Raw genomic sequence first — 26,455 nt, 5'->3', positions numbered from 1 at the left:
TTAATTTATTTAAATGGAATTTTGTATTTTAATTGATTAATTTATTTAAATGGAATTTTGTATTTTAATTGATTAATTTATTTAAATGGAATTTTGTATTTTAATTGATTAATTTATTTAAATGGAATTTTGTATTTTAATTGATTAATTTATTTAAACGGAATTTTGTATTTTAATTGATTAATTTTAATGGAATTTTGTATTTTAATTGATTTAATTTAAATGGAATTTTGTATTTTAATTGATTTAATTTAAATGGAATTTTGTATTTTAATTGATTTAATTTAAATAGAATTTTGTATTTTAATTGATTTAATTTATATGGGATTTTTTATTTTAATTGATTTAATTAAATTGGATTTTTATTTTTATTCATTTATTTAAAGGTAATTTTTTACTTTATTTGATTTCTTTAAAACGGACTTTCTAATTTGATTTTCAAAAGGGACTTTGATTGTTTGATTTATTTGATTAACATTGATTTTTAATTTTAATTTTGTAAGATTTTATGCTCCCTATTATCAACAGATTGATAATTTGCGTGCAACGGCCATGTAATATAAAATGAATATTAATCTTAATTAAATTTAATTACTATCTGTAATTCAGTTTCCTTTGAATTTGCATTAATACACAAGCTTCCTTTGTACGTTTTCATAAATAAATCATTCGATATAAATCACCCATATGAAATAGCATGGTCACCACAGTGTAGCTCAAAATATTTTATAGGGAAAATATCAAATGAGTGGTCTATTTATAGGATAGATTTTTTTGAAAATAATAGGGTAACTCCTACTTACAATGTTAGTGAAATTTAAAGGGAATTTGTTTTAATGATTGGTTGAAAGGACGACGATTTCTGAAGGATGCAAATAATTATTTTCTTCAATCTGATGTAATTTTGTTGCTTTCTTATTTGGTAGTTTTAGATTGTCATCTATATCAAAACACGAAACTAAAACGGGTAAAGTACGAAAGATACGGATAATATAAGAAAAAATAGTATTTTTAAATCAGATAGCCTTGTAACAATGACAAGGTAAAATCCAATTTGATGAGATGAAATATCGAAAATATCTGTGTGTGAATGCGACCATCCCCGATAGAAGTCGCGTGGGCTTTTATCAACTTCGCTTCATCTAAAATCGTAAAAATCTAATGGATGTTTTGATGGGTTTTAAACTCCGCATTACCTGATATTTTATACGGAAAGACGCGATGGGTTCTCCCGACTTTAAACGTAACGTTAGGTGACGCGACAAGTACGCGCTTTAAAAAAAACCAAAGGGTAGGTTAAGAGATAAAAATAGTGAAGTATAAAACAAAGCCGTCGTTAAAAGTGGTTTTAGAAGCGTCCTAAAGACGTGTATACGTTCTGAAATGACCTTGTTTTTCAAATAATTTGTCAGAATCGAGGGGTCAAATATTTCCCCCCTTTAGAGTACGATTTGTCGAAATCTAAAATTATATTTCGTGAGAGCATCGTGTGAAATCAAATATGATGGCGATTTGATTCACGGATAAATTATATGAAATCAAATATGACTTTGTTCAAGGGAAATTATGGATAATGTGATTTTGAAATAAAAAATGGTGCTGATTTGGTTTATGGGGAAATCATGTGAACTCAAACAGGGTTGCCACAGTTTTTTCACAATCAAATTCCATGACTTTACCAGGTTTTCCCTGACCATCTCCGAAGATTTTTCGTAACTTATTTTGTGCCAAGAATTTGTATTTTTTAACCTATATTTTAGTAGAAGTTTTTTTATTTGCAACCGAAATTAAATTCCCTGATTTTTAAACCCATATTCAAATTCCCTGACTTTTCAAGGAATTCCAGGTTTTCCAGGTACCGTGGCAACCCTGACAAAAGTGATTTGAAATCAAATATGATTTCGTGATTTGGTTCACAGGGAAATCATGTGAGATAAAATTGAAATCATGATTTCGCGATTTTGTTCAGGGGGAAATCATGCGAAATCAAATGCGTTTCTGAGATTTTGTTTAGGGGAACTTATTAAATCAAATCTGATGTTGATTTGGTTTATGTGGAAATCTTGGGAAAACTGATGTGCTTTTTAAAGCAAATATGATTTGGTTATTTTGTTTTTGGGAAAATCCTGTGATATCAAATTGAAATGCTATTTTGAAATCCTATATTTCGCTATTTTATTCTTGACTAAATCAAGCGTAATCAAATGTGATTTTTGAAATCAAATATATCGTGATTTTATTCTTGACTAAATCAAGCGTAATCAAATGTGATTTTTGAAATCAAATATATCGTGATTTTATTCTTGACTAAATCAAGCGTAATCAAATGTTATTTTTGAAATCAAATATATCGTGATTTTGTTCTTATAGAAATCACGAGATATAAATTGAGCTTGTAATTCCATCTGATTTAGTGACGCAATAAAATAATTTCCTGATTTGGGATTTCAATTTAGCGCGAGTTCTATTTAATTTGTCATATTACCCCCGAAAGTAGGCAAAAAAATCAATATATTCAATTTAACCAACCAGTATATCGGAAGGCATTATTCGAACGTGGCGTGTCTAGCAAATGGGTAATAAATATAGGGTGAGTTTCGTTGGCACCGAAATAAAAGGTTCCTAAACGGATTTAATGCGTTTTTCGATTAGGGTCGATTAGGGGTATTTCGATACATCCCGATGAAATGATCCAAACCATTCTAAAAAAAGATAGCGCGCCGGGTCAAAGGTCGCTAGTTGCTCCCACGTTAAACCCCGCTATTAAAAGAATAGTTCGAACACTCTGAGAATTCATTATTTCAATTGAGGAACGAGGATTAATTTGACGAGTTTTGGCGCTGGGGCTAAACTCCGGTTCTACGGGTTATTTAACCTTTCCCAGTCTAAATTAATTAGATTCGGTTCAATATTTAAACGTTAGGTCACGTACCCGGCGCAAATCGAAACTTCGGATAATGTATTTCACAGAGTAACCGTATCTTTGCATTATTACCTAAATACTAACAGAAATAAATAATACTAGCAACTTACCATGTTAACAATAACTAAAGTATAGACTAGAATGACTTTGTATAGGAATTTATCGTATAGCTAAATCTAGCAATTTAACTGATATCCCGAAGTGTAACCCACCGATTTTGTGAAAAATCCTAAAGGGAATTTATTGAATGGGCAACGAAAAAGGTTTTTGACGACACAAAATGGAAATTTTGCCATTGTAAATAACATGGGATTGTGACCGATCGCTGTGAAAAATGTTAACAAATTTCAAAATTTTTAAAAAGCCAAAAATAGAAAAAATAGATAAAAAATGACGAAAAAAATCAAAATTGTTCAACGTTTGATCAATTTGAACAAAATGGATGAAAAAAAAACAAAATGGCTAAAATTGGAAAAATGTGAGAGAAAATTTTAAATAGTACAAACATTGAAAAAATATTTCGAAATTGTTTGAAATAAATTATTTTTTCAAAATTGAAAAAATTAATAAAAATAAAATTTGATGAAAAACAGTAAATTTGATCAAAAACGATTATATTTGATAGGAATTGATTAAAATAGATTATTTGTGAAAAATCTGAATAAATTGGTGTATTTGAAAAAAAATTGCCAATTTGTTGAACAATAATCAAAATTCCAATTAATAGATCAAAATGGGCGAAATTAAAAAAAATTAGAAATTACTAAACTTTACAAAAAATCTCATTAGTTTGAAATAAAATATTTCTTAGCCACCACGAAAATATATTTGTATATCTGGACTGTCTAGGCCTCTTCGCGAGCTCTAGCTGACCCAACAGTAGCCCGCCATAAGTGCAAACACCTTTCACCCTCTCTGGTACGAGTCGAGAGCAACGGATATAAACATTTTAATGGATGGGGCCCCCGTACGAAGCCATTGAAATTTCTTTCACAGTTTCTTTCCGAAATCCTCGTACGCCTGTAGACGCCAAGCCCCGACAATAGAAGTTTTTGTTCTCCGGGGAACAGGGGACGGAGGAAGGTCATGGACCGGTTAATATTTCATACGCTAGGAAATTCATTAACGTATCAAATATTCCAAGGAGACTTCTTAAATAGGAGGGAATCAAGGGTACTCAAAGGAAGAGTTCAGAACTCAGAAGTAAATTAAAGCGTAATAATTTTCGCCTCGAGGCATTCGAATGACCGTTCCTCAGATGGGAGTGCGTCGGCTAATGTGCAAAAGCGGATAGTTACGCCGGCGGGTTGATCCTGTCATCTATTTCGCTGCTGGCAATTAACTGATTCAACCTAGCGCAATATTATTACCGTTCGTGCTTCTATAACGTTTCAACATTATAATTTGACGAGTGGAATTGTTTATTTTGTATGAAAGTTTGTATCTATCAACCCGGGTTGTAGTAGTAACGTAAAATGTATTGTTTTATTAAATTTATTTCTAACTAAAACCAAATTTAAGTTAAGTTGCTCTGACAATACTTTTGTAAAATATATTGAAGTGTAATGGGTAATTAAAATATATGATTTGTTTTTAAAAATTATTTGATTTAAATCAGATAACCTTAAAATCAACTGAAAATTCTATTGACTTTATTTACATTTTTGGTCACGGTTTTTGGTTATCTATTTAAATCAATTGATTTTATTTAATGATAATCATTTTCTTATTTTTATAGGCATGTAAAGTCTTTTCTTGTCCGTTTTAAATTCAAATTGTTTTAATTAACCCTTTGCGACCAAAACTGTTGTGTAAATATTTTTTATAAAATCATTGAAGCAGAGACTATTCTAACTACCCAGAAAAAAAGACATTCAATATTTTATTTTATTATTTAATAATATTTAAATCATTGTTTTTAACAACCATTATTTTTCCAAGAAATTTTAATATCGAAATTTATATATGAAGCTATTATATATGATTCGGGATTCAACTGAATAGCAAATAATCTAACACCATTCAAGCGGTAGACATACAGTACCATCCGTCTGTAACCAAGGAATCAATTTATGCGCGAAATATCATTATTTTTTATCAATTTATATGATTATACATGACACAAAAAGTAATTTATGGGACTAAAATTTATCAAACGTAGGATGTTATAGGGCAAATTTCCGGTTAAAAACGCAATAGTGACAGTGTTTTTAAAAACTTGAATGGGAAAATTTATACATAGATACGATTTTTAAGAAATTCAGAAACTTGTACTAACTCAAACTTATAGGATTTTATAGGACATTTCAAGAAATCGAAGGATAGAGGATTTTATAGGACATTTCCAGAAATCGAAGAGGATTTTACAGGACATTTCCAGAAACAGAAGAGGATTTTACAGGACATTTCAAGAAATTGAAGAATAGAGGATTTTATAGGACATTTCAAGAAATTGAAGAATAGAGGATTTTATAGGACATTTCAAGAAATTGAACAATAGAGAATTTTATAGGACATTTCAAGAAATTGAACAATAGAGAATTTTATAGGACATTTCAAGAAATTGAAGAATAGAGGATTTTATAGGACATTTCAAGAAATTGAACAATAGAGAATTTTATAGGACATTTCAAGAAATTGAACAATAGAGAATTTTATAGGACATTTCAAGAAATTGAAGAATAGAGGATTTTATAGGACATTTCCAAGATTTTGTAGGAATTATAAGATAACTGGACCACCTGTGTAACGTATGTTTCATAGGTATGAAACTTCCAATACTTCGCGCGTAAAGTTTAAAACGGGTCTCTTAATATTTCAAATTCCCAGAACGAACACGTTACCCGAGACTAAGAGAAATGGACGCGACAGAGTAATAGAGGCTTTGACAGTGGTTCCCAGTGACGGCGCACTTCGTCTGGGACAGGTGCGTTATAGACAAGGCTGTTTATTTTTTTGAGTGATTTGCTGGAGGAAAAAGTCTGGTAAAGGCGTCCCAAATGATGGGCGGATGTCATCTACCGCGGACATAATAGAGGGACGCTTTCAACCGAGGAGGGTGATGACCTCGACGCGATGGTCATTCTCTTCCCTGGCCAATAGTTTCGCACGACGGTGACTGCTTTCCTACTCCTAACCGGTCTTCCCAAAATCGACCATGTCCGGTTCGAACCACCACGGCGAAAAATATTATTTAAATTTAAAAACATCGAGGATAACATTCGCGTTGCGCTATTGGCCGAAATGCCTCATTAAAGCTGCTAATGTTCCCACTTTGAACCGATAATTTACATAATAATAATATTTACTAGTTCTATTGTTAGTCAATTTAACTAGGCGAAACAAACAAAATTATTATCCCGGTTATAACTAAAGTGGGTTTTAAATATTTTAAGAAATAACCAGGACTTGGAGGAGTGAATTTCTAATAGTCACAAATATTTTTAAGCAAAATTTTGTACAAATTCCAGTATACCACCTAATCCAAAATAATTCGGGGAAAAAAGAAATTTTCGCGTTAACAATAGTTTCAAGTAGGAACCACATTTTTCTACATTTTTTTTAAAAATGAGGATCTTTATTTGAACTAAATTATACAAAAAAAGTAAAATTTGAATTTCAGTTATCCCAAAAGCTGAATTAGTTTTATCCACTTTGTAAACTATAATGATCTAAGACTATCGTTGAAGAAACTATAAAAATATGTTATGCTTTTCCCAGGATTTATTGGAAATAGCGTACTTTAAGGGATCAAATTCAGAATTCAGGGTTCTTTAGGGAACTCGAAATAAAAATAAGGATTTCTATATGCTTAATGTGCGCCCCATCATAAATTCTCTACGACTGACCAACATGTTCTTGAGATAGTACAGTCAAGCATATGGCCGAATGCATTAGCTCTTTTTAGTGGGAGAGCCGAGGAAGAATTGTAGAAGTAGGAAGAAAAGTAAACAAGGCCACGTTATTTTATGGAAATACCCATTGGTTCTAGACTCTGTCCCTTAACAAAGAACGCTTTTGTACGCTCAAAATCGATGTTACCTAAGACGGTTAAACAGCGTTGGCTGGTTTAAACCATGGTTTAAAATCATGGATTAAACTAAACTAAAAATCATTTAAAAATGTTTGTACATTTTCTTACCGAAATGATTACATTTCTAAAACTAACCACATTTGCTATATTTTCAATACCTTCCTATAAATTTCTTAGGTTTTCTCATGTAGTATAAACCGAAAACATTTCGTCGTGTACCCTTCTTCATCCTATTATCCTATATATTTCACCTTATTTTATCTACTGGTTCTTCGTTCTGGTGAGACTTGTAAAATACGAAACCACAACTAAAACTTTTCAATTGATTAGTAATATGCATGCACGGTTAAACAAAAGCGAAAAATAGATTAAAAGTAAAATTAAGCAGTGTTTAAAAAAAACAGATTTAAACACTAAAAACCGTTTTTTTAACGTAGATAAATTACTAATTAGCCGTTTCCTGTCCAATCATTAGTTCTTAGTCCGTAGTAAAATATTATAAAGCAGAGTTGCCATGACCTTTTTCAGGGTTACCAAAAAAATTTCAGATTAAATTTCCCTGACCATTTTAAGAAATTTTCCCTGAGTTTTAAAAGCCAAAATTTTTGTTTTATATTTTACTTTTATTAGAAGTTAAATTGAAATGGACTTATATTTCAGTGATTTTTTAAAAGTTATTGCAACCTAGAAGCAACAAACACAACACCCCACACAAGGAGAACGCAACCCGTCAAAAGTCGTGGATTTTCTTGCGTACGTTTTTCATTGGCTAGACGCTTTAGCGCCTGCTGCCGTCGGAAGGGGAAAATTCGGATATTGTCTTCCCCCCCCCCACCCGTAAAACGTTCAGCGTAAAGGCTCGTGACGCTCGTCCAATGAAATTCGTACACAACCCTTCGTTAGCGTGTTTAAAGGCTAGCCGCGTTCTCCTTGTGTTTGTTGCTCCTAGTTACAATGTTGAAAAAGTTATGCAAACTTTCAAAGAACTAAATAATAATCATAGAATTTGTCATAGATCTAGAGTAAAATTACCTTCAAAAAGTGTCCAGAGAAAATTTAATTCCCTGAATTTTTACAATTCTTAAAATTCCCCGACTTTTTAGGCCCATTTTAAGTTCCCTGATGTGTGGCAACCCTGTTTTTAAAGTAGAAACGAATGCTATTAAGAATGACGGTGGTTGACGTACTTTAAATAAAAATTTTAAGTGGGAAAATATTGGTAAGAAAATACAAATTTTTACAAGCCCTTTCAAGCACTTCGTATTAGTGGCAGACAATAAATTTCACCTAATTCTAATCCAACAATATTGCACACAGATCCCCGCCTTTGGTAGTGGTCGAACGTAACATGGATTTCGAAATAACATAAAAAAATATCGTTTGTCGAAACAACAGATACTGGTTTTGCTATCTACGTGTCAAACAGCTGGTGACATTTTGCCGGAAATGTATCAAAAAAATAAATGGATGGGGCTAGAGTCAAAATAACGTGTAATGTTTTATATATTTTTTAAACAGGGGGGAGGGGAACGAGGTTCGTAGCGTGAAAGCAACGTGTGAACACAACAATAGCGTTATCCAAATTCAGATCTGGTTATCGCCATCCGGAATCAGCCGCCCAATGAATCGACAACGTCGCCTGCCGCTAATTCGACCCAACAGCGCGAGCAAAATAAAGCGTACCAAAAACTGGAAGCGACTCGTGACAAAAACCATTGTTTCAAAGTAACATAATACGGCGTAAAATGGTCCGAATAAAATTAGACGATGGATATACGACGCGTGATAATACTAACCATTGAATTTGACGCTTAATTGGCAACTACCATTTTAACCATACACCATTGGAGGTATTTTTTCAAAGGCTTCCCATAAAATGCATCAATGATTCGCCTCTCAAACTAAAAGACGAGTTAAAAGTTACTTTTTATGGTCATTTATAAATAGCTCTAAAGAGGGAAGTATTTATTCCAAAGCTAATTGTATCTTCTGAACGTTCTTTGTCTAATCCTTTATTTGTAAATACAAGGAAACAATACGAAATTCATCCTTTTAATAACGGTCGTATTTCGAAAGAGAAAGCTAAGGAGATATAAATCAACGTTTAAAAATATATTCTCCTTCCTCTTAAAAACTAACGGAATTATGCAAATGTGCTTAAACAATGCGGGTAGATTTATCAAAGATAAAATGCCGCCGCGAGGGGAAAAACACGGGCTTCGTTAAACTTTCGGGTTGGACTTGGCTGATAGGGAAGGAGGTCCCCATACCCTCCAAAATTTATGATTTTTAAATCTCCCCACCGCAGGATACTTAACTCATTTATCCCCGAAGGCTCGCGTCTCAAAACAGGGAAATTTATATAATGGAGTTTTCCTTTTACGCTCTCGAGTGACATTTCATGTTCCAGAGTGCTCCGAGGCGACCCCAGAGCGTTCTGAAAGTTTTAAACGGCTAGCAACTTTCGGGAAAAATTATTCAATACCGATTATTATTAAGTAAACACTTGTATTTGACCTAAGTGACCGAAAATGCGTTAGTAGAAGGGTTAAGCCATTTTTTTGAAAACGTGTAGGGGAAACTTGTACGAGATTAAATTATACACAATAAAGCTACGTATATAAGTTTCCTCTACACGTTTTATATTAACTTGTATAATATAAAACAACGTTACGTCATAAAAAAGCGAATAAATAAGCCTCTTAGTTTTGGAACATACATTTTTAATGAATTTTATAAAAACTTAATAAAAGATAAAGAAATTTCTAATGTCGTATTTATCGGATTTATTTTCTTAACGCATTAGTATTAGATAGAAGTTTCAGAAGTCAGTAATAAAGCATTTATTTTTATTAAGGATTTAAGTCTAATTTAGACAGGTTTGCCAGTTTTTTCCCAATCACGTTCCCTGACCATCTCCGGAGATTTTCCCTGACTTATCTTGCGCCAAGATTTTGTATTTTTTAACCTATATTCTAGTAAAAGTTTCTTATTTTCAACCCGAAATTAAATTCCCTGACATTTTCCTGATTTTTATACCCATTTTCAAATTCCCGGACTTTTCCAGGAATAGAGTTTAGTCGTCTGATACGATTTTGAAAACTTGTAACGTCACAGCTGTAGTGTTAATAGTGGCCGCCATGACAGTTACCGTTTTTTATCAATAGGCAAATTACAATGGTGACGTCGCAGGGTTTCAGACGACAACGCTCTATTGCAGGTTTTCCAAGTAACTGTTTTATGTTAGTGGTAAAAATTTAAAATATAATTTTGGTATTGGTTTTATGTAAAAGCATATGGTAAACGATTTGGGGGAAAAACGTTATTCCAAATGAGCAAATAAATTTTTTCGAATGAACTAGATGCTAAGATCTCCGAAAAAGCTGCTAAAGCTATCCAAAAATCCGCTAGGCGGCAGTGGTTGCTAAACTTGCAATTTAAATGTTTAGGAAAAAACGCGGCACATTCCAAGGAAGACACTGCCACCTAACGGATTTTGTACAAACCTTATTTCAATAATAAAATGAACCAATTTATGGTAAGACAGTAGATTTACCAACTGCAAATCCCCGAGAAAAATTTGTATCTAGAAAATTACAGATAAGCATCTGCGTTACAAAAAACCCCATTATCTGGTGGTAACAGCTTGTTGAACGTAGAGTTGACTCAGCCCACCCCTTCCGTAACGCTACAAGGTAAACTTCTACCAAGCTCAACCATCTCATTTGAATAAAGCTTACGCGGTCACAGCTGAAGCGGCGGTATATTAAACATAGTTTTGGAAGGAAGCCAACTTCGCGGGCGGATAAAATATGGACCGTTCAAACGGCTCTATTATTAAACACTTGGAAGTAAGAGGGTCGTCTTGCCTTTGACAGTAGTACCAGGTAAGATTTCTTTCCAGAAATAAGAACCCTCGGAAAGATGGTTCTTTCTTATGACCGAGTTTAAGTTCGAGGAGTCTGAACGCGAAGGAGTTATCTTTCACCAAGCTTTTCTTGGCGTTGGTGGAAGTGACATTAAATAGCCCTGTACGGTACGCCGATTTCATTTTAGCCCAAGATGAGCGGTCTACGGTGAGAAATGGCCTAAAATAATGAACGTCGATATGAAATTTGCAAGAGGGGCCTTGGAATTTAAACAATCGATTCGGCTTATTAATTTTCAAATTCTTTGGATAAAGTACTAAAGTAGTAGTCTGATAGACCGAGCGGCGACGGTTGCTCGTACCTTCGACGCCATCGTCAAATGGTAGATACTTTATAAGCTTATAAATTTCCAAAAATATTCAGTAAAGGCAATGAAAAATGACCAAGATTATTCGATTGAATAAAACTGTAGAGAACCAGCTAAAAATAAGTCCCTATTTGAGAGTGAATATAAACTAACAGTAGCAAAGATTTTAGAAAAATACACCGATTCTTGTAAATTTGGATAACAAGGAGTCGTACGGAATTTTAACATCAAAAATCGCCGAAGGTCTAACCAGTGCCTACAAATTTGTACGATAAGTTAAGTTATAAGAAACCACCTATGGACTGTGCGAAGGATGATAAAATACGCGAAAAAGTTTATGTTTAGGCTTAGTTTCTCTTTTAGATATAACAATCACCAGCCAGATTTCCCGCACGGTACTGATGAGTTAAAAATAGAACGAAACCGGTCTACCGTTGGAATTTCTGGCTATTTTATTTAGTTTATTACTCGAAGATCTATTTGATCCAAGATTCGCGTCTTTTTGTTTGCTCGAAGACCTATTGGTACGAGTTATTAGTAAGTTTTTTAATTTCTTCAAATTTGTTTAGGGTTTAGCTATAGTATCTACTTTTTCGCGTATTTTATCATACAAATTTGTACACCGATTATATGAAGAGAATATGAAACTGACAATGTGAGTGCAGCCTTTAGTAAGGCTTAATCTGTAAGAAATTTAGTACAGTCAAAGCTACAGTTTTTTTATATCAATTTTTGGTTGACTAAAGCCCAGTTCACACTATACAATTATTTGGGCAACTTAACTGTATCCAACTAATTGTAAGCAAGAAAATTGTATAGTGTGAACAGAAAAAGTGGGAACAATTGTTACAATTTGTCTGTTACACACTATACATTTTTCTTGCTTACAATAAGTTGGATACAGTTAAGTTGCCCAAATAATTATATAATGTGAACTGGACTTAAATAAAATCCCTGACCTGACCTTTTTTGGGTAATTATTCGGAATTAATAATAAATTAATATAAGTTTAATTAAAATAAGATATAGATTTAGTTTCGAGTTGATGGTTAACGGTAATAGTAAGTGTAGGGAGCTGTTGGCTAGCGTGGCATGAAGGGCTTGCCACCACCCTCCTGCGCATTGTAACTAGGCCACCCGAATTAAAGGCTTTAAAAGTCGCTCGATGACTTAAGCCTAAGGTGGTGCCTTGGTTATTAACCTAGCTGTTTATTATTATTATTAATGTCTGAGCTGCCGTTTTGTACAAGCTTATAGATACGCAGCAAGGTTCGTAAAAATGCTTGCCTCACTATATGGGTAAGCAGTATATATTTTTTTTGCTTCTAGTTACAGCAAAAAATTAACAATTTAATTAGGAATTTTCTAAATGGCCAGACCGAAGTTCGATTATTTTGTATTTAGCTAAAGTGACCTCCGTGAAAAGAGTACTTTATTGATATATCGGTATTTCATTGTAAACATTGTTTTTTATTGAATATTTCAGCCGATAAATGGGTAGGTTTTCTCACTCTTATTTAGAATTCAAAAATTACCGTAACTTAAAATTTGTTATTTTTGTTTAAAAAAAGGTTTAGAATTTTAGCCACGCAATTAAATTTATACCAAAAAAATCACAATTAAAATGTTACCTTAGTTCCAAAGTTACGTAATTGACTTTTGTAATATCTTTAATAACATCAACAATTTAAAAATCTCTGCCAATATACAACTATATTAAAGGGTGGGTAAAAATGTGGACCCACCCTGTGAAATTGGAATTTATACGGAGAAGAATTTTCTGTCTTGCGTAATTTGTTTTCGGTTTAAAATCATCCACGTTTCAGACCTCGTGTAATGAAATAGCAGTTTCTTATTGGTCTTTCATATAAATCCTAATTTTGCTGGAAGGGTCGGCATTTTTACCAACATTTTAATATAGGCGTATAGTTTGAAATTGAATCTATTTTTCACAGTTGCAGGGCTCCTAGCGATTTTTTTTTTTTTTAATATTATAGGAATTATAGGAAATTTCATAAAAAATATAGGAATTTATAGGAACATTTTTGAAAAAAAAACAGGAATTTATAGTAACAATTTGGAAAAAAAAATAGGAAATTATAGAGGTATATTGAAATTATAGCAATTTATAGGAACTCTGGACACTGGGAGCCCACCCGTTGATGTTTTCGGGAACACCGGACCTAAGCCAGAGCTAAGCTCTATTTAGAAGGCAAATTTTTCCCAAACGTTAAGGCTGTTTTTTAATACATTATTTTTTAAAATTATAGGAATTTCTGGACATAGCTATAGAAAAACTAGAAAATTTCGAAAAAATAGGAATTTATAGGAATAATTTTTAAACAAAAAAGGAAATTATAGGCGCATATTGAAATTATAGGAATTTATATGATCTATAGGAACTCTGGGAGCGCTGCAGTTGTAAAATGTAAGGTGCAAAACTATTTTTTAAATAACAAATTTTATCTCCTTAAATTATATAGATGTAAATTTAGAAAATATACATAAAAATAAATGTTGTTGCAAAATTAGTGAAATTTGATATTTTTACAAATAAACATTTTCTTTATAAAGTTTTCGGCTACCTCCATTACACCAACGAAAATCGTCAACGTGCCAAAATTTCGGCAGAGAGTCGAAGCTGTAGCAGTGGCTAATTTTGAAATAGCGTTTTCTAGAAAGTGGGTCGACTCTGGAATAGCAGACAAGAAAACGCTATTTATCCCGCGCGAAGGAACTTTCTTCCGATAAGGCCTGCAGAGCCAGCCACCACCAACAATGCGCTATTTCTTAGTCGGCGTCGGGTCACGATTAAGGGCCACCATTCTAGCCTCGTAAACCCGCTTCAGTTCCCGAAGAATCCGCCGTTAAATAATGGCGCTATTTACGTAAATACGTGCCACAGAAAAAAGTTTACTTAAAAATGGGAAAGATAAAGTAGTGTACAGTTTACAGCCTGATAAGATCCCGAGGTACACGGGTACACTGTTTTGCATTTGCAAGATGCTATTAGCATGGAGAAAATGTAAAGGAGTTGTGGTGTAAGACAATTGATGTCAGAATAGCTACTGAGTCAATGTATTTCTGCCCATAGTGTTCAAAACTATACAGGGTGTTTCGAACAGAAAGGTTATACAAAATTTTTGATGAGTTGTAGGTGGTGAGTTGAGAAGTTTGCGTGTTTTTCCCATTTTCCTACGATGAGTGAGACCTTCAAAGTGTGGCTTACTAGCCCCTGGAAGTAGGCTGCAACAAGCGCAATACCAAGCAGCAGGGAAACGCGAACAATAATTAAAATAATAAAGCTATTATAATAATTAGCTTGGCTAATACCCAAGGCACCACCTTAGGCCTAAGTCATCAAGCGACTTTTGAAGCCATTAATTCAGGTGGCCGGGTTACAATGCGTAGGAGGGTGGTGGCAAACCCTTCAAGTTCAAGCCACGCGAGCCAACAGCTCTCTACACTAACTATTACCGTTAACCTCAAAAAGTTTTTATGGAAGGGGAAACCGAAGAGCTCGGGGGAAACCCCTTAAAGCAGCGGGGAGAGAACTTGCAAACTCAACGCGGAAGGAGTTGGTCCGAGTTTGCACCCAGTGCCACAATCTGGGATCGAACCCGACTCCTCTTGCTGCGAGGCGAAAGTGCTAACCACTCCGCCACCCCATCCATTAAGGTTTGGGTTCGTGTGATAGGTAAAAAAGGACTTTGTAAACAAATCGAAGTAACCGGAGTAAAAAAGTAAACTTAAACAGTATTTAAAGTCCCTGCTGCTTGGTTTTGCGATTGTTGCAGCCTGCTTCCAGGGGCTAATAGGCCACACATTGAAGCTCTCTGGCGCTCTTTTAACTCATCGTAGGAAAATAGGAAAAAAACAGGCATACTTCTCAACTCACCCCCTACAATTCGTATAATTTTAGCATAACCTTTTGAATCACCCTGTATATGATAATTATAGGAAACAGGGTTGCCACAAAAATTTTAGTTTCAAATTCACTGACTTTCCCTGTTTTCCTTGACCACTTTTATAAATTTTCCATGACCTTTTTTAAGATCAAAATTTGTCATTTTACTTTTATCGGATTTAAATCTTTTAACTTCAACTTATTTAAGTGACAGGTGACTCTTCAGGTTATAGTTTAAATTCCCTGACCGTGGGAACCTTGCAATAAAAATTTCCAAATTACAGGTGGATCAATTTTTCAAAATTACAGGATAATTATTGGATCAAATTTTTAAAATTACAAGATAATTATTGGATCAAATTTTCAAAATTACAGGATAATTATTGGATCAAATTTTCAAAATTACAGGATAACTATTGGATCAAATTTTCAAAATTACAGGATAATTATTGGCTGAAATTTTCAAAATTACAGGATAATTGGAGAAAAATTACTGGATAATTATTGGAGAAAATGTCAAAATTACAGGATAATTATACGATACAAATTTTAAAATTACAGGATAATTATTGGATTAAATTTTCAAAATTACAGGATAATTATTGTATTAAATTTTCAAAATTACAGGATAATTATTGGAGAAAATGTCAAAATTACAGGATAATTATTGGAGAAAATGTCAAAATTACAGGATAATTGGAGAAAAATTATGGGATAAATATACCATCAAAAATTTCAAAATTACAGGATAATTATTCGATAAAATGTAAAAATTATGGGATAATTATACGATAAAAATTTAAAAATTACAGGATAATTTCAAAATTACAGGATAATTATTGGATAAAATGTAAAAATTATGGGATAATTATAAGATAAAAATTTCTATTATTATACGATAATTGGAATAAAATTTCAAAATTATAGGATTATAGGATAAAAAGTTCCAAATTATAGGATATTATTGGATAAATTGGCAATATTCTGGGATAATTATAAGAGAAAAATTTCAAAATTACAGGATAATTGGATACAAATTTCAAAATTATAGGATTATAGGTTAATTGGATAAATATTTCAAATTATAGGAGAAAATTTCAAAATCATAGGATTATAGGATAAATTTTTCAAAATTATAGGATTTTATTGGATAAAATTTCAAAACTATGAGATAATTATACGATAAAAAATTCGAAATTACAGGATAATTGGATAAAAATTTCAAAATGATTAAATAATTGGATAAAAATTTCCAAATGATAGGATAATTGGATAAAAATTTCCAAACGATAGGATAATTGGATAAAAATTTCCAAACGATAGGATAATTGGATAAAAATTTCCAAACGATAGCATAATTGGATAAAAATTTCCAAACGATAGGATAATTGGATAAAAATTTCCAAATGATAGGATAATTGGATAAAAATTTCCAAATGATAGGATAATTGGATAAAAATTTCCAAATGATAGGATAATTGGATAAAAATTTCCAAATTATAGGATTATATGATATTATTGCATAAAAATTTCAAAATTATAGGATAATTAGAGGATATAAAATTCAAAATTATAGGATACAAATTTAAAATTATCAATTTAAACGAATTTTATTAGGTTACATTATAGAAATTCACAAGTTTTATACCGTGTATTTAAAAGGAGTCGTAACAATGTAAGACAGATCAGAAACGAAAATTAAAAATTGTTTTCAAAACTGCTACTTTGTGATTTCAATTTTCGCTTTACGAGAAAAATGACAAATTAAAGATATTTCTTGTAAGTGTTTAAATCTTAAAAAATTTCATCAGTTGTGTTTTAACCGAAAATGCTAAAAATATAGGAAATACAGGATAAAAATGGAATGAAAAGATTTTATAGGACCATTTCAGAATTATAGGAAAATATAGAAGCTAAAGAGGTCAGCCACTAGTGTCTTTAAAAGCACCTGGAGTGGTTTGCTTGAATTAGTTTTGACCGTACTAAAGCTATAGTGTTGTCGTCTCATACGATTTTGAAAACTTGTAACGTCTCAGCTGTGTTAATAGTGGCCGCCATGACAGTTACCGTTTTTTATCAATAGGCAAATTACAATGATGACGTCGCAGGGTTTCAGACGACAACATTCTATTAAGTAACCGATTACAGATTTAACATATGCGGTTCATAGGCCTATAATCGGCGTAAGGATTTGTAGAAAGTCCTTAGAAACTCTAGAAAGTAGTTGGTTAACTTAACTGCATAGCTCTATTTGAAGCACTGATCGAGATTTCTTGGTTCATGGAACAAGAATTTAAGGGGACTAACTGTTCCGGCTTTAAAAAGAACGCGTCCATACTGAGAATTGGAAAATCATGGTTTATTTTAGTTCAATGTGGACAAACTTTGAGTCGCTGAAGTCGATTTTTGGCGTAGTTTCGTAGAGAAGCTGGAGCGTTTACGTTCAATTTTGACCAAATGGCGCCGTTGTTGTCGTTTAAGCGACGAGGCTTAGTAAGTTTTACACCTTTTTTGGTTCTTTAAAGTTTAAGTAATGGTAATTAACTATTGTTTTAAATAAAAATAACCAGTGAGCCGCGTATAACTGAGGCTTTTAAATCAAATTCACTGGAATCCATTTCATCTCTAAACTTGAAAAATTAAGTGAACTAAGCCCCAACTAAGCCTCTCGTAGTGAAAGTTGAACAGAATTCTTGAGGCGGCTGATGTACCTCAGTAAGCCTTCCGATTTAGGACACGCCTACCGAGTCAAAATATCGGGAACAGTGAGTCCCCTTAGATTCTTGGTCCTGGCTATAATTCAATTTGGTGTAACAGTTACCCCAGAGCTACCTCGCAATCACGTTCATTAGGTGGATACTTTTCGCTTGTTCCGCGATTTCGGAGTAGGGTAAGAAGAGTTAGCCTTATGACGTAATTTTCCTCCAATTCTGCTTATCGCGGAAGATTTTCGTCTCGATGTGGCTGACGGTTTATTTGACGTCACTATGTTTTCTTAACAAATAGTCACGTGAGAGGGGAGCGCGCGCGGAGGGCATTTTCTCTCTCGTAGGCGGGGCCAAAGCCGTCAGAGTGATCTTAACATACGCGATACGCCAGGATTAGTGATCGGCGTTGAAATAAGAATTTATCCGATTATTTATTTTTATTCATAACCGACAATTATCCAAAAAAATATCAGAAAAAAACGATTATTTTTGCATGTTAAATCGTTGTTTAATCGTATAAAATGTTCGTAAATAAACAGTTAACCAAAGTTTTTATGATTAATCGAAATTTTGACGGTTAATTTATTGGTTCCGCCGATCTCTAACCAGAATAAGCATTCCAAGTAGAGGTATGGATTCCTGATTAGTGTTATATTAAATTTTAATTTTAAAACACCAACCTGCCGTAAAGGCCAATGAAATTAGTTCTGGCTGTTTTTCAGCGCGAAGTATGAAAATTATAGCGAAAAATAGGAAAATTTTCAAATTATAGAAAGGTATAGGGAGGTCATCGAAATGTAGAAAAAATTATAAAATATAGTTAGTGTGATCACCCTGCTATTTGCAACCGAAATTAAATTCCCTGACATTTCCCAAATTTTTAGACTAATATTTAAAATTCTCCGAATTTTCCAGGAATTCCAGGTATTTATCGGTGGGATTTTAGTCTGCTAAGCAGACGCTGTATTTACAAACGACAAAGCTTCTGCTTAGGCTTAGCAAACGTAAGTCAAGTGAACTTTCACGTTGACCGCTAGGTTGTTAATTCCAATTTAACTGTCAAATCAATCATTTTTACAGTAATTTTAATTTCCGCCAGTAGCTTACAGTTTAACGACAAGGATATATTATTTTCATTAAAATATATTTCAAACTTATTTAAATAATATAAAAAGTAACAAAGCGGAAAAATACCGTGAGGAATCGACACGATCACGTAAAAACGAAACTGCCCAGAATCCGAACCCTTTAATTTTTCAATTAAAAATTATTCACGCTCAAAAACGTTTTTTTTTATTTCAAAAGATAAAATATAAAAGAAAACTCATTCTATAGCGAATACTCCCAAAGAAAACCAAATACTAAAAGAAATATAAAAATAAAGAAATTTCGAAAACCATTAGGCTTAAAGTGGAAGAAATATTAACTAAGAAACGCGTCAAAATGGTAGGCTATTTTCGACGCATTTTCTAGGCCTAACGACTTTTATGTCGACACGTTTTAGGCTAAAGAAATGTCTTGGGAAAAGGCTGACAACTGCGAAGTATTCTCCAAAAGTATTGGATGTTTTTCTACCATTTCGTTTAATGTTCGCGCTTCAGCAGCAGAATTTCTCTTTATAAAAAGTAAAAGGGTGAAAAATGGAGGTCTCACGATCCATCCCAATAAATGACCGTGGCGAAATATCGGAACTTATTTAGCGCCCTCTCGTGCTGACCCGGCGCCTAACCCTTCTTCGGAAAACCTTGCCCGAAAATGAACGCGTGCGTTTATGCATAATTATAAGTTATCGCGTCTCGGTTTTCGAGCTACGTTTCGAACCCGCTATAGAGTATAATTTGAATTTCATATTCATCTCAATACGATAAAATCAAACAAACTCCGTATTGGGGAAATTTTGATCCGAAAAACTGATTTTCTATAAATGAGAGTATCGCAAACAGGAATTCCGAGATGAGCTAATTTTAAAGGTAAGATTTTCGATACGGTTAGTTATGTTTCGCCCCCGGGGCCGACAAGCAACGCTACCCTTGACCTAATTTCGCGCGTTTTCTGCTACTTTTTAAAGAAAATGAATTGTTTTATTTAACAAATTAAGATTTAACGATGTCATTCACGCTGTTAACGGGGGGGGGGGTAAAGTTTACGTTCCGAATTTAATAGTAGAAAAACCGGGACACACGAAGTAATTGGGAACATATCATTTCTAGTCGGTAAAAGTGTGACCACCATCACACACTTCGGAAAAACGCCGTATATTTGACAAAACTAAATTTAGGTTATTAGACCAAGTTTACAAACAAGATAGAACTAAACTAGTATTTTGATTTTCAAACACGGATTTTCGTGTTTTTTTAATTTATGATATAGGAATATTAACTATTAATGCGTCACAATTTGAGACAATGAAATATGTTACAGAATTAAATTTCCCTCATATAAGTACACCGACTATTACGGCGTCACAATTTGTGACAATGCAATGTGTTACAGAAATAAATTGCCCTCGTATAAGTACACCGACTATTACTCCGTCACAATTTGTGACAATGCAACGTGTTAGAATTAAATTGACCTCATATAAGGACACCGACTATTACTGCGCCACAATTTGTGACAACGCAATGCGTTACCGAATTAAATTTCCCTCATAAGTATACCGACTATTACTCCGTCACAATTTGTGACAATGGAACGTGTTACAGAATTAAATTGCCCTCATATAAGTATACCGACTATACTGCGCCACAATTTGTGACATCGCAATGCGTTACCGAATTAAATTGCCCTCATAAGTATACCGACTATTACTGCGTCACAGAATTTGATGGTCCCTATGTCACTTATTATTCAAAACTACCTTAGAGGTTTGCAAGTTATTTGAAAGAATTTACAAGATTTTAAAATAAACCGGTATGTTTATACCGATGCGACTTAAAATAGATTAATTTTGTTTTACATATGATAAGCATTAAGCGCTACATAAGGACCCGTCTTGTAAATCGTAAAACATACTTGCACACGTAACCAAAAAAACAGACTAAACTGATAACGAATACGGTGATAATAAAATAACACGATGCGCAATTAATGTCAAAGATGCAATGGCCAAAATCCCGCGAATTACGTCATAACGTCATCCTAGACGAAATTTTCACAAAATATTGATCAAGATAAGTTCTGCGGCGTGGCTAAACAACCCTTTGAATACACCTCAGATAGCGTTAAAATTGTAAATGCCACTCACTAGCCTATCGCAGAATTTAAATAAAATTACATAGTTGCTCTATCGTAATAAAATTAACTATAAAAATATTAAAATGTTTAAATTAAAGCAAGCGCGGTAACGCGTAAATTCCAAAAAACATTTTCCCACCTGTTCCATGACTTGAAGCTTGGATATAACTGTTTCTTCGTAGTGGTATTGTTTACAAAAAAAGCGAAATTCTACTCGATACTAATCGCGAATTAGCACTATATTTTTAAGCGTTAATTTTGACGAAAGCTAAACAACTTTGGCTTCTAAACTTTAGCCAGGACGCGGAGCTGGTCCAGTGAGTGCTGCCCCCGATTTTGGCCAGTCGCCATTTTAGCTATTGTCGGCAAAAAATGAACGATCAATAAGCCCGCTTCGCTGCAATACCGTCGCCGTGGCAACGCGCTAAACGCTATCGGGGATGTTCCATTATCATCCGAATGGGGGATGGAAAAACCTCCCGATAAATGTACAAAAAAAGGAAGAAGTTTACGTATTAAATACTTTACAATATAATAAATGTATTATTTCGTACCAATAAACCAATGATTGACATAAGAATGAAAATAAGTTATTTTTAAGTTGATAGTCCAACAAAGAAAAATACAAAGTAGGTCTATTTTGTTTTTCCTCATTAGATAATTGTGTACATCCGACTTGCTCTATTTCCCAGAGACTCATTTGGGGAATGGACAAGGGAAGTTTAGTTTAAGTGTTATGGGACATCCGACTCTCCCCCCCCCCCCTTCCCATAAAGTCAAACGGCTTAATATACGAATGGTAAATACTGACCCATAATGATTACCATTATTGTTTACCAAAAATAGTAATAACAATTACTTACAAGCATTTTCGTTAAAGAAACTTCAGTAATTCGTCTATTTTGAAGATAGTTTGGCAACAATTTTATCCAAATAGTAAATGACGAAAAAATACTGAAAAAAAGTTTTATATTTGTAAAACAAAATATAAAATATAGCTTCAAAAAGTTACTTTATTTCATGTATAAGACCCGTGCTGCCCTCTATTTCTAGTTACTTATTAAGTAACTAAAATTGCACTAAAAACCAATCTAGAAAACCTACCGCCATCTAGTAGCATGAGTCGGCTTATTAAATGGCTTCGTTTTGGGGATTACTAGCATTTGAATAGTCTAGATGTTAAACCACATGTGTAAAGTTAATGTTCAAAAATTCTATACATCTATTTGTTCCGTATGTTTATCAAAATCTTACAAATGGCTGAAAATTTATCATGAAAATCGCAAAAATTATAGTGATAAAGGAACTTCATTTTGGCGTATCTTATTTTATGGGTCTGATGATTTTGCATTAACAAATTTAAAGATCCTTCATAAAAATAAATTACAAAATAAAATAGTCAAACATTTAGAGGTAGTTAGTAAAACTGAATTGTCAACACCGGTAAAAATATACGCTAGGCAAAATGGTATTAAAATTAACCAATGGCCTTACAAAATAACCCCAAATAGTTTTGATCTTGGTGTGGTAGTATCGTTTGGTAAACTAATACCCGAAGATGTTATTAATGCCTTTCCTTACGGAATGGTCAATGTTCACCCTAGTTTATTGCCAAAGTATCGAGGGCCAGCACCAATTATACATACCATTTTAAATGGTGATACGGAAACTGCAGTAACGTTAATGGAAATAGCCCCCAAAAAGTTTGACATTGGCAAAATGTTACTTCAAAAAAAAGTTAAAATCCCTGAAAGGGCAACCACTGTGGAACTATCTAATATGTTGGCTAATTACGGAGCAAAGGTAAATTATCTTAAAAATTTAATTTTGACTAATCTGACAATAATTTTATCTTTAGATTCTAGTCGAAGGTTTGCAAGATTTTGACAATATTTTGAAAAATGCCATCCCTCAAGCTACTGAAGGAATTACTCAAGCACCTAAACCTAAAAAAGAGTCTTCTATAATAAATTGGAACATTATTGGGAGTCAAGAAATTGACCGTTTACATCGAGCAATAGGAGAAATTTATAAGTTACAAACTACTTGGCACGGAACAGTAGTTCGGCTCTCTGATATTGTCAATCCTAAAGAAGTTGACGAGGCTAAAATAGACTTATTGGTGCCAGCTGAACATATTAAACCTGGAAGTGTGTACTTTCATAAGAAACGGAGGATTGTATGTATAAAATGCAAAGATGGTTGGTGCGCGTTTAGAAAATTCATAGTAACGAGAAAGAGTGAAATTAACGCTAGTGCATTTGCAGCTGGATATATTTGTAGTGTACCAATTGAAAAACGATATTTTGGTGCATGATTTGTTAAATTAAAGGTATTAACTAATTGATGTGTTAGTAATTATTTACTATTCAAATTAGAACAGTCAGTACCCATTACAACCATTAACATATAGAAATATAATACTTACATATAAAATTAGATTAAAAATTGTAGTGAGGTAGATTAAAATAACTTCATTTTAAGTTTTCTTTCTTTCGAAAACTTACATATTTATTAAGTTTGATTTATCAGGAAACAATTTCAGAATCAACCACCCTAACAAACGTGCAGGCACTGCGGATAGAAAAGTTTGAACTGAAATTCGAAAATTCGTTAATGAAATAAAGCGCCATCTAGCCACGGACATTCCATGATCTTTGCTGACCGTAGCAACGGCACCCAAATTTCATATATTAATCCTCAGCCAATGAAATCCGGAACCGCTGCTACGTTTAGTCTTTAAGGCTCACTACTTCCATCTAGCGTGGAAAATCGAAAACAAATGTCAAAGCTCACAAATTCTATCTAGAAAATTTAAATCACGCTTTATGCGTTGCTGCTGTACTGGCATATGTATGAAAAAAATTATACAATTTTTAACAAAAACAAATATTCATTCAAAATTTCTTTTATTATATAACTTTTGAAAAAAATAAACTTTTAACAAAATAATTTCGTCTTTCATCTTAGTTACCATTTACAATTGAATTTATCCCAACTAAACGTCTACAAAAAATTTAAAAATAATAAGTCATCTTTTTGGTTTAGTATAAATTTGATAATCTAAGTAGACTTTTTATATATTTTAACCAATCAGAGATGTAAAAAGTCTATGGCTCTTGGACGAGTTTATTATGAATTTGCATTAAACCTTTGAAATATTTAACAGTTTTAACTCTGAGCTCTAAGGTAGCATCTTCATCGCAGATAAAAATGGATTTGGGATGCATTTGGAATGCAGAGACTGTCCACATATGATTAACGCCTTCTTCAATAGCCTTGTAGAGGGCAAAAGCTTTATGAGCACCAGTAATTATCACCATCACCTGAAAACAGAAATTGTTTAAAAAAATCTTAAAATAAATGCCAAAAAAATGTTTACTTCTCGAGCATCCATAACAGTTCCAACACCAACTGTAAGAGCTTCGTGAGGCACTTTATTCAAATCGTTATCAAAAAATCGTGCATTGGCTAAAATTGTATCCTTTGCCAAAGTTTTAACCCGAGTTCTTGAAGTCAAACTAGATCCGGGTTCATTAAACGCAATATGTCCATCAGGTCCAATACCACCAACAAATAAGTCGATTCCACCAGCATTTTTAATTTCATTTTCAAATCGTTCGCATTCTTCTTGTAGATTTGGCGCATTTCCATTGAGAATGTGGGCATTTGTCGGTTGAATGTCAATGTGTTTGAAGAAATTGTCCCACATGAAGGAATGATAACTTTGAGGATGGTCACGCGGTAATCCTGTAATATTGACATTTTAACTAAGTAACAAAAATATTAATGAAGATCTCTTACCTACGTACTCGTCCATGTTAAATGTTTTAACATAGTTGAATGAAATTTGATTACTTTTGTGAAACTCTATCAACTTTTGATACGTGCCTAATGGAGTACTTCCTGTAGAAAATGTAGTGGTTTATTATTTTTATTCCTTAATGATAAATTAAGAGTTAATTATTTCACTTACCTGTTGGTAGACCTAAAACAAAACATCTGTCTGGACCCGGCTTAAATTTCAGTATTTGATTTCTAATGTATTTGGCCGCCCATAAACTGACATCGTCATAATTTTCTTGGATAACTAGCCTCATTTTCAAATATAAGTATTCACCATTAACTTGTGGAATGCTTTAACTCCTCTTGGAAATTTTAGAGGCTACAAAAAAGATGTGCTAATCAATTTTTCTTAGGTCATCACACTTCTCCAAGAAATGATTAGAGTAAAGTAAGAATGGTGCAGTTCATGAAAAAGCACTACCAAATTGTGATCAAGGTTGGCTGTTGACAAATTTGGAGCAATAAACGTGGATTTTGATCAAGGTCCGTCGATAAAAATACACCGTTGGGTGGGTCGAAAGTCGAACCCAGTACTGTTATCTCATCTAAGCCTAGCCTTATCGGGGGTGGGGGGGGGGGGGGGGGATAACTAGATTAAATAGAAGTTGGTGTATATAGCATTGAGTCTTCACACCATGAGCGCCAGATTCAAAATTAAACAAAATTGAAATTTATAAAATGAACAAAGACTAATAGCGAACAATGCAATAAAATGAAAACACAAACAAACAAAAGATTAAAATGCGCGACAAAACAAAAACCGAAAAAAAAACAAGTTCACCAAGAAGGTTATAATATTATTTCGTGCCCGTATTACATTTAAGCAGGTAACATAAAATAATGATTTGGTAATTAATAAACTAAATAAATTTTAGTTAAATATTACTTCTGGCCATATAAGGCTTCGATAAGAATTGCCACACTTATTTATTACTTCAGGCCATACACGGCAAACCTGAATGTGTTTCAAATGCAACTGGTCCCTCTGAACTAAATGCAACTGGCAGGGCCGGACTGGCTAGTAGTTGGCTCCACCGGCTATGCAATGGTCTTGGCCCCATTTCCCATTATGCCAAATTTTTCCTCTTTGGCCCCGATCTGACCGGTGATCGCCGGTTAGCCAGCCGGGCCAGTACGGGCCTGGCAACTGGCCTCGAGGTAGATTCTTTAGACTACGCATTAAATGCGTCTGGCCCGAAGTAAAATATAGACGCCTCCGCCTTTTCGCTGCGTAAGCCTGGCGTTGTCTATGGTTTTCTCTTTTCCGGAATTCAGGATCGAGTTTTTTTGGCAGCGTACCTTTTAATCTTCGTTCTTCCTCTAACATCAATGTCATCTAAATCTTTCAAACCTGACATTTTTAATAATAACAAATAACATGAATGTATTCATTTCAACCATGAATATCGAACTGCAATAGGCAGTCTGGCCTCAGTCACTAGCATAGAAATCTCATAGGTAACTAGAATGCTGCCGCCTACGGCCGAGCTTGACGCCAGTTCGCCTTGATCCTTCAGCCAATGAGAGGCCGTAGAGTGGTTCCGCCAAGGAGGATAATAATCCTC

General features: G+C 33.5%; 3 protein-coding genes across 8 annotated transcripts in view; 1 reads left to right on the top strand and 2 right to left on the bottom strand.

Annotated features, from left to right (window-relative positions):
* Nucleotides 1-21,990, bottom strand: part of LOC149944231 (uncharacterized) — an 80,520-nt gene extending 58,530 nt beyond the window's left edge. For 4 of the 5 annotated variants that reach the window (XM_090174536.1, XM_090174538.1, XM_090174541.1 and 1 more), the window contains exon 1: nucleotides 21,184-21,389. In XM_090174536.1, the coding sequence (XP_090030662.1) occupies nucleotides 21,184-21,192 (9 nt within the window). In that variant the 5' untranslated portion in view covers nucleotides 21,193-21,389. Of the gene's footprint in view, nucleotides 1-21,183; nucleotides 21,390-21,907 lie in introns of those variants that run through there. The other variant, XM_090174537.1, reaches the window with a different exon arrangement.
* A 191-nt stretch (nucleotides 21,991-22,181) lies between these two features.
* On the top strand, nucleotides 22,182-23,462 carry LOC149944230 (methionyl-tRNA formyltransferase, mitochondrial). Its single transcript, XM_090175138.1, has 2 exons — nucleotides 22,182-22,847; nucleotides 22,903-23,462. The coding sequence occupies exons 1-2, from the start codon at nucleotides 22,221-22,223 to the stop codon at nucleotides 23,359-23,361; spliced, it is 1,086 nt and encodes a 361-aa protein (XP_090031264.1). The 5' UTR covers nucleotides 22,182-22,220; the 3' UTR covers nucleotides 23,362-23,462.
* A 474-nt stretch (nucleotides 23,463-23,936) lies between these two features.
* Nucleotides 23,937-25,270, bottom strand: Oscillin (glucosamine-6-phosphate isomerase Oscillin). 2 transcript variants are annotated; one of them, XM_090174321.1, is made up of 5 exons: nucleotides 25,021-25,270; nucleotides 24,849-24,950; nucleotides 24,427-24,794; nucleotides 24,196-24,370; nucleotides 23,937-24,050 (listed from the first exon to the last, which is right to left on the bottom strand). In XM_090174321.1, exons 1-5 carry the CDS (start codon nucleotides 25,142-25,144, stop codon nucleotides 24,043-24,045), a joined length of 777 nt encoding a protein of 258 aa, XP_090030447.1. In that variant the 5' UTR covers nucleotides 25,145-25,270; the 3' UTR covers nucleotides 23,937-24,042. The 2 variants fall into 2 exon arrangements, with proteins under 2 accessions (XP_090030447.1, XP_090030446.1); XM_090174320.1 differs by having other exon boundaries at nucleotides 23,937-24,370.
* Nucleotides 25,271-26,455: the final 1,185 nt, after the last annotated feature.

This window comes from Leiobunum rupestre, chromosome 5 (genome assembly GCF_980474605.1).
Source record: "Leiobunum rupestre chromosome 5, qqLeiRupe1.1.hap1, whole genome shotgun sequence".
NCBI lineage: Eukaryota > Metazoa > Arthropoda > Arachnida > Opiliones > Sclerosomatidae > Leiobunum > Leiobunum rupestre.
The sequence above is the reverse complement of the archived record's forward strand: the minus strand, read 5'-3'. Positions and strand labels throughout refer to the sequence as shown.

What these genes read in the sequence shown, in the direction of transcription:
- LOC149944230 (XM_090175138.1), top strand. Translation starts at nt 22,221, where the DNA reads ATGTTAAACCACATGTGTAAAGTTAATGTTCAAAAATTCTATACATCT. An exon ending in TGGCTAATTACGGAGCAAAG is followed by an intron (nt 22,848 to 22,902) that starts GTAAATTATCTT and finishes TTTTATCTTTAG; the next exon opens with ATTCTAGTCGAAGGTTTGCA.
- Oscillin (XM_090174320.1), bottom strand. Translation starts at nt 25,144, where the DNA reads ATGAGGCTAGTTATCCAAGAAAATTATGACGATGTCAGTTTATGGGCG. An exon ending in TGTTTTAGGTCTACCAACAG is followed by an intron (nt 24,951 to 25,020) that starts GTAAGTGAAATA and finishes CATTTTCTACAG; the next exon opens with GAAGTACTCCATTAGGCACG. An exon ending in TAACATGGACGAGTACGTAG is followed by an intron (nt 24,795 to 24,848) that starts GTAAGAGATCTT and finishes TCAATATTACAG; the next exon opens with GATTACCGCGTGACCATCCT.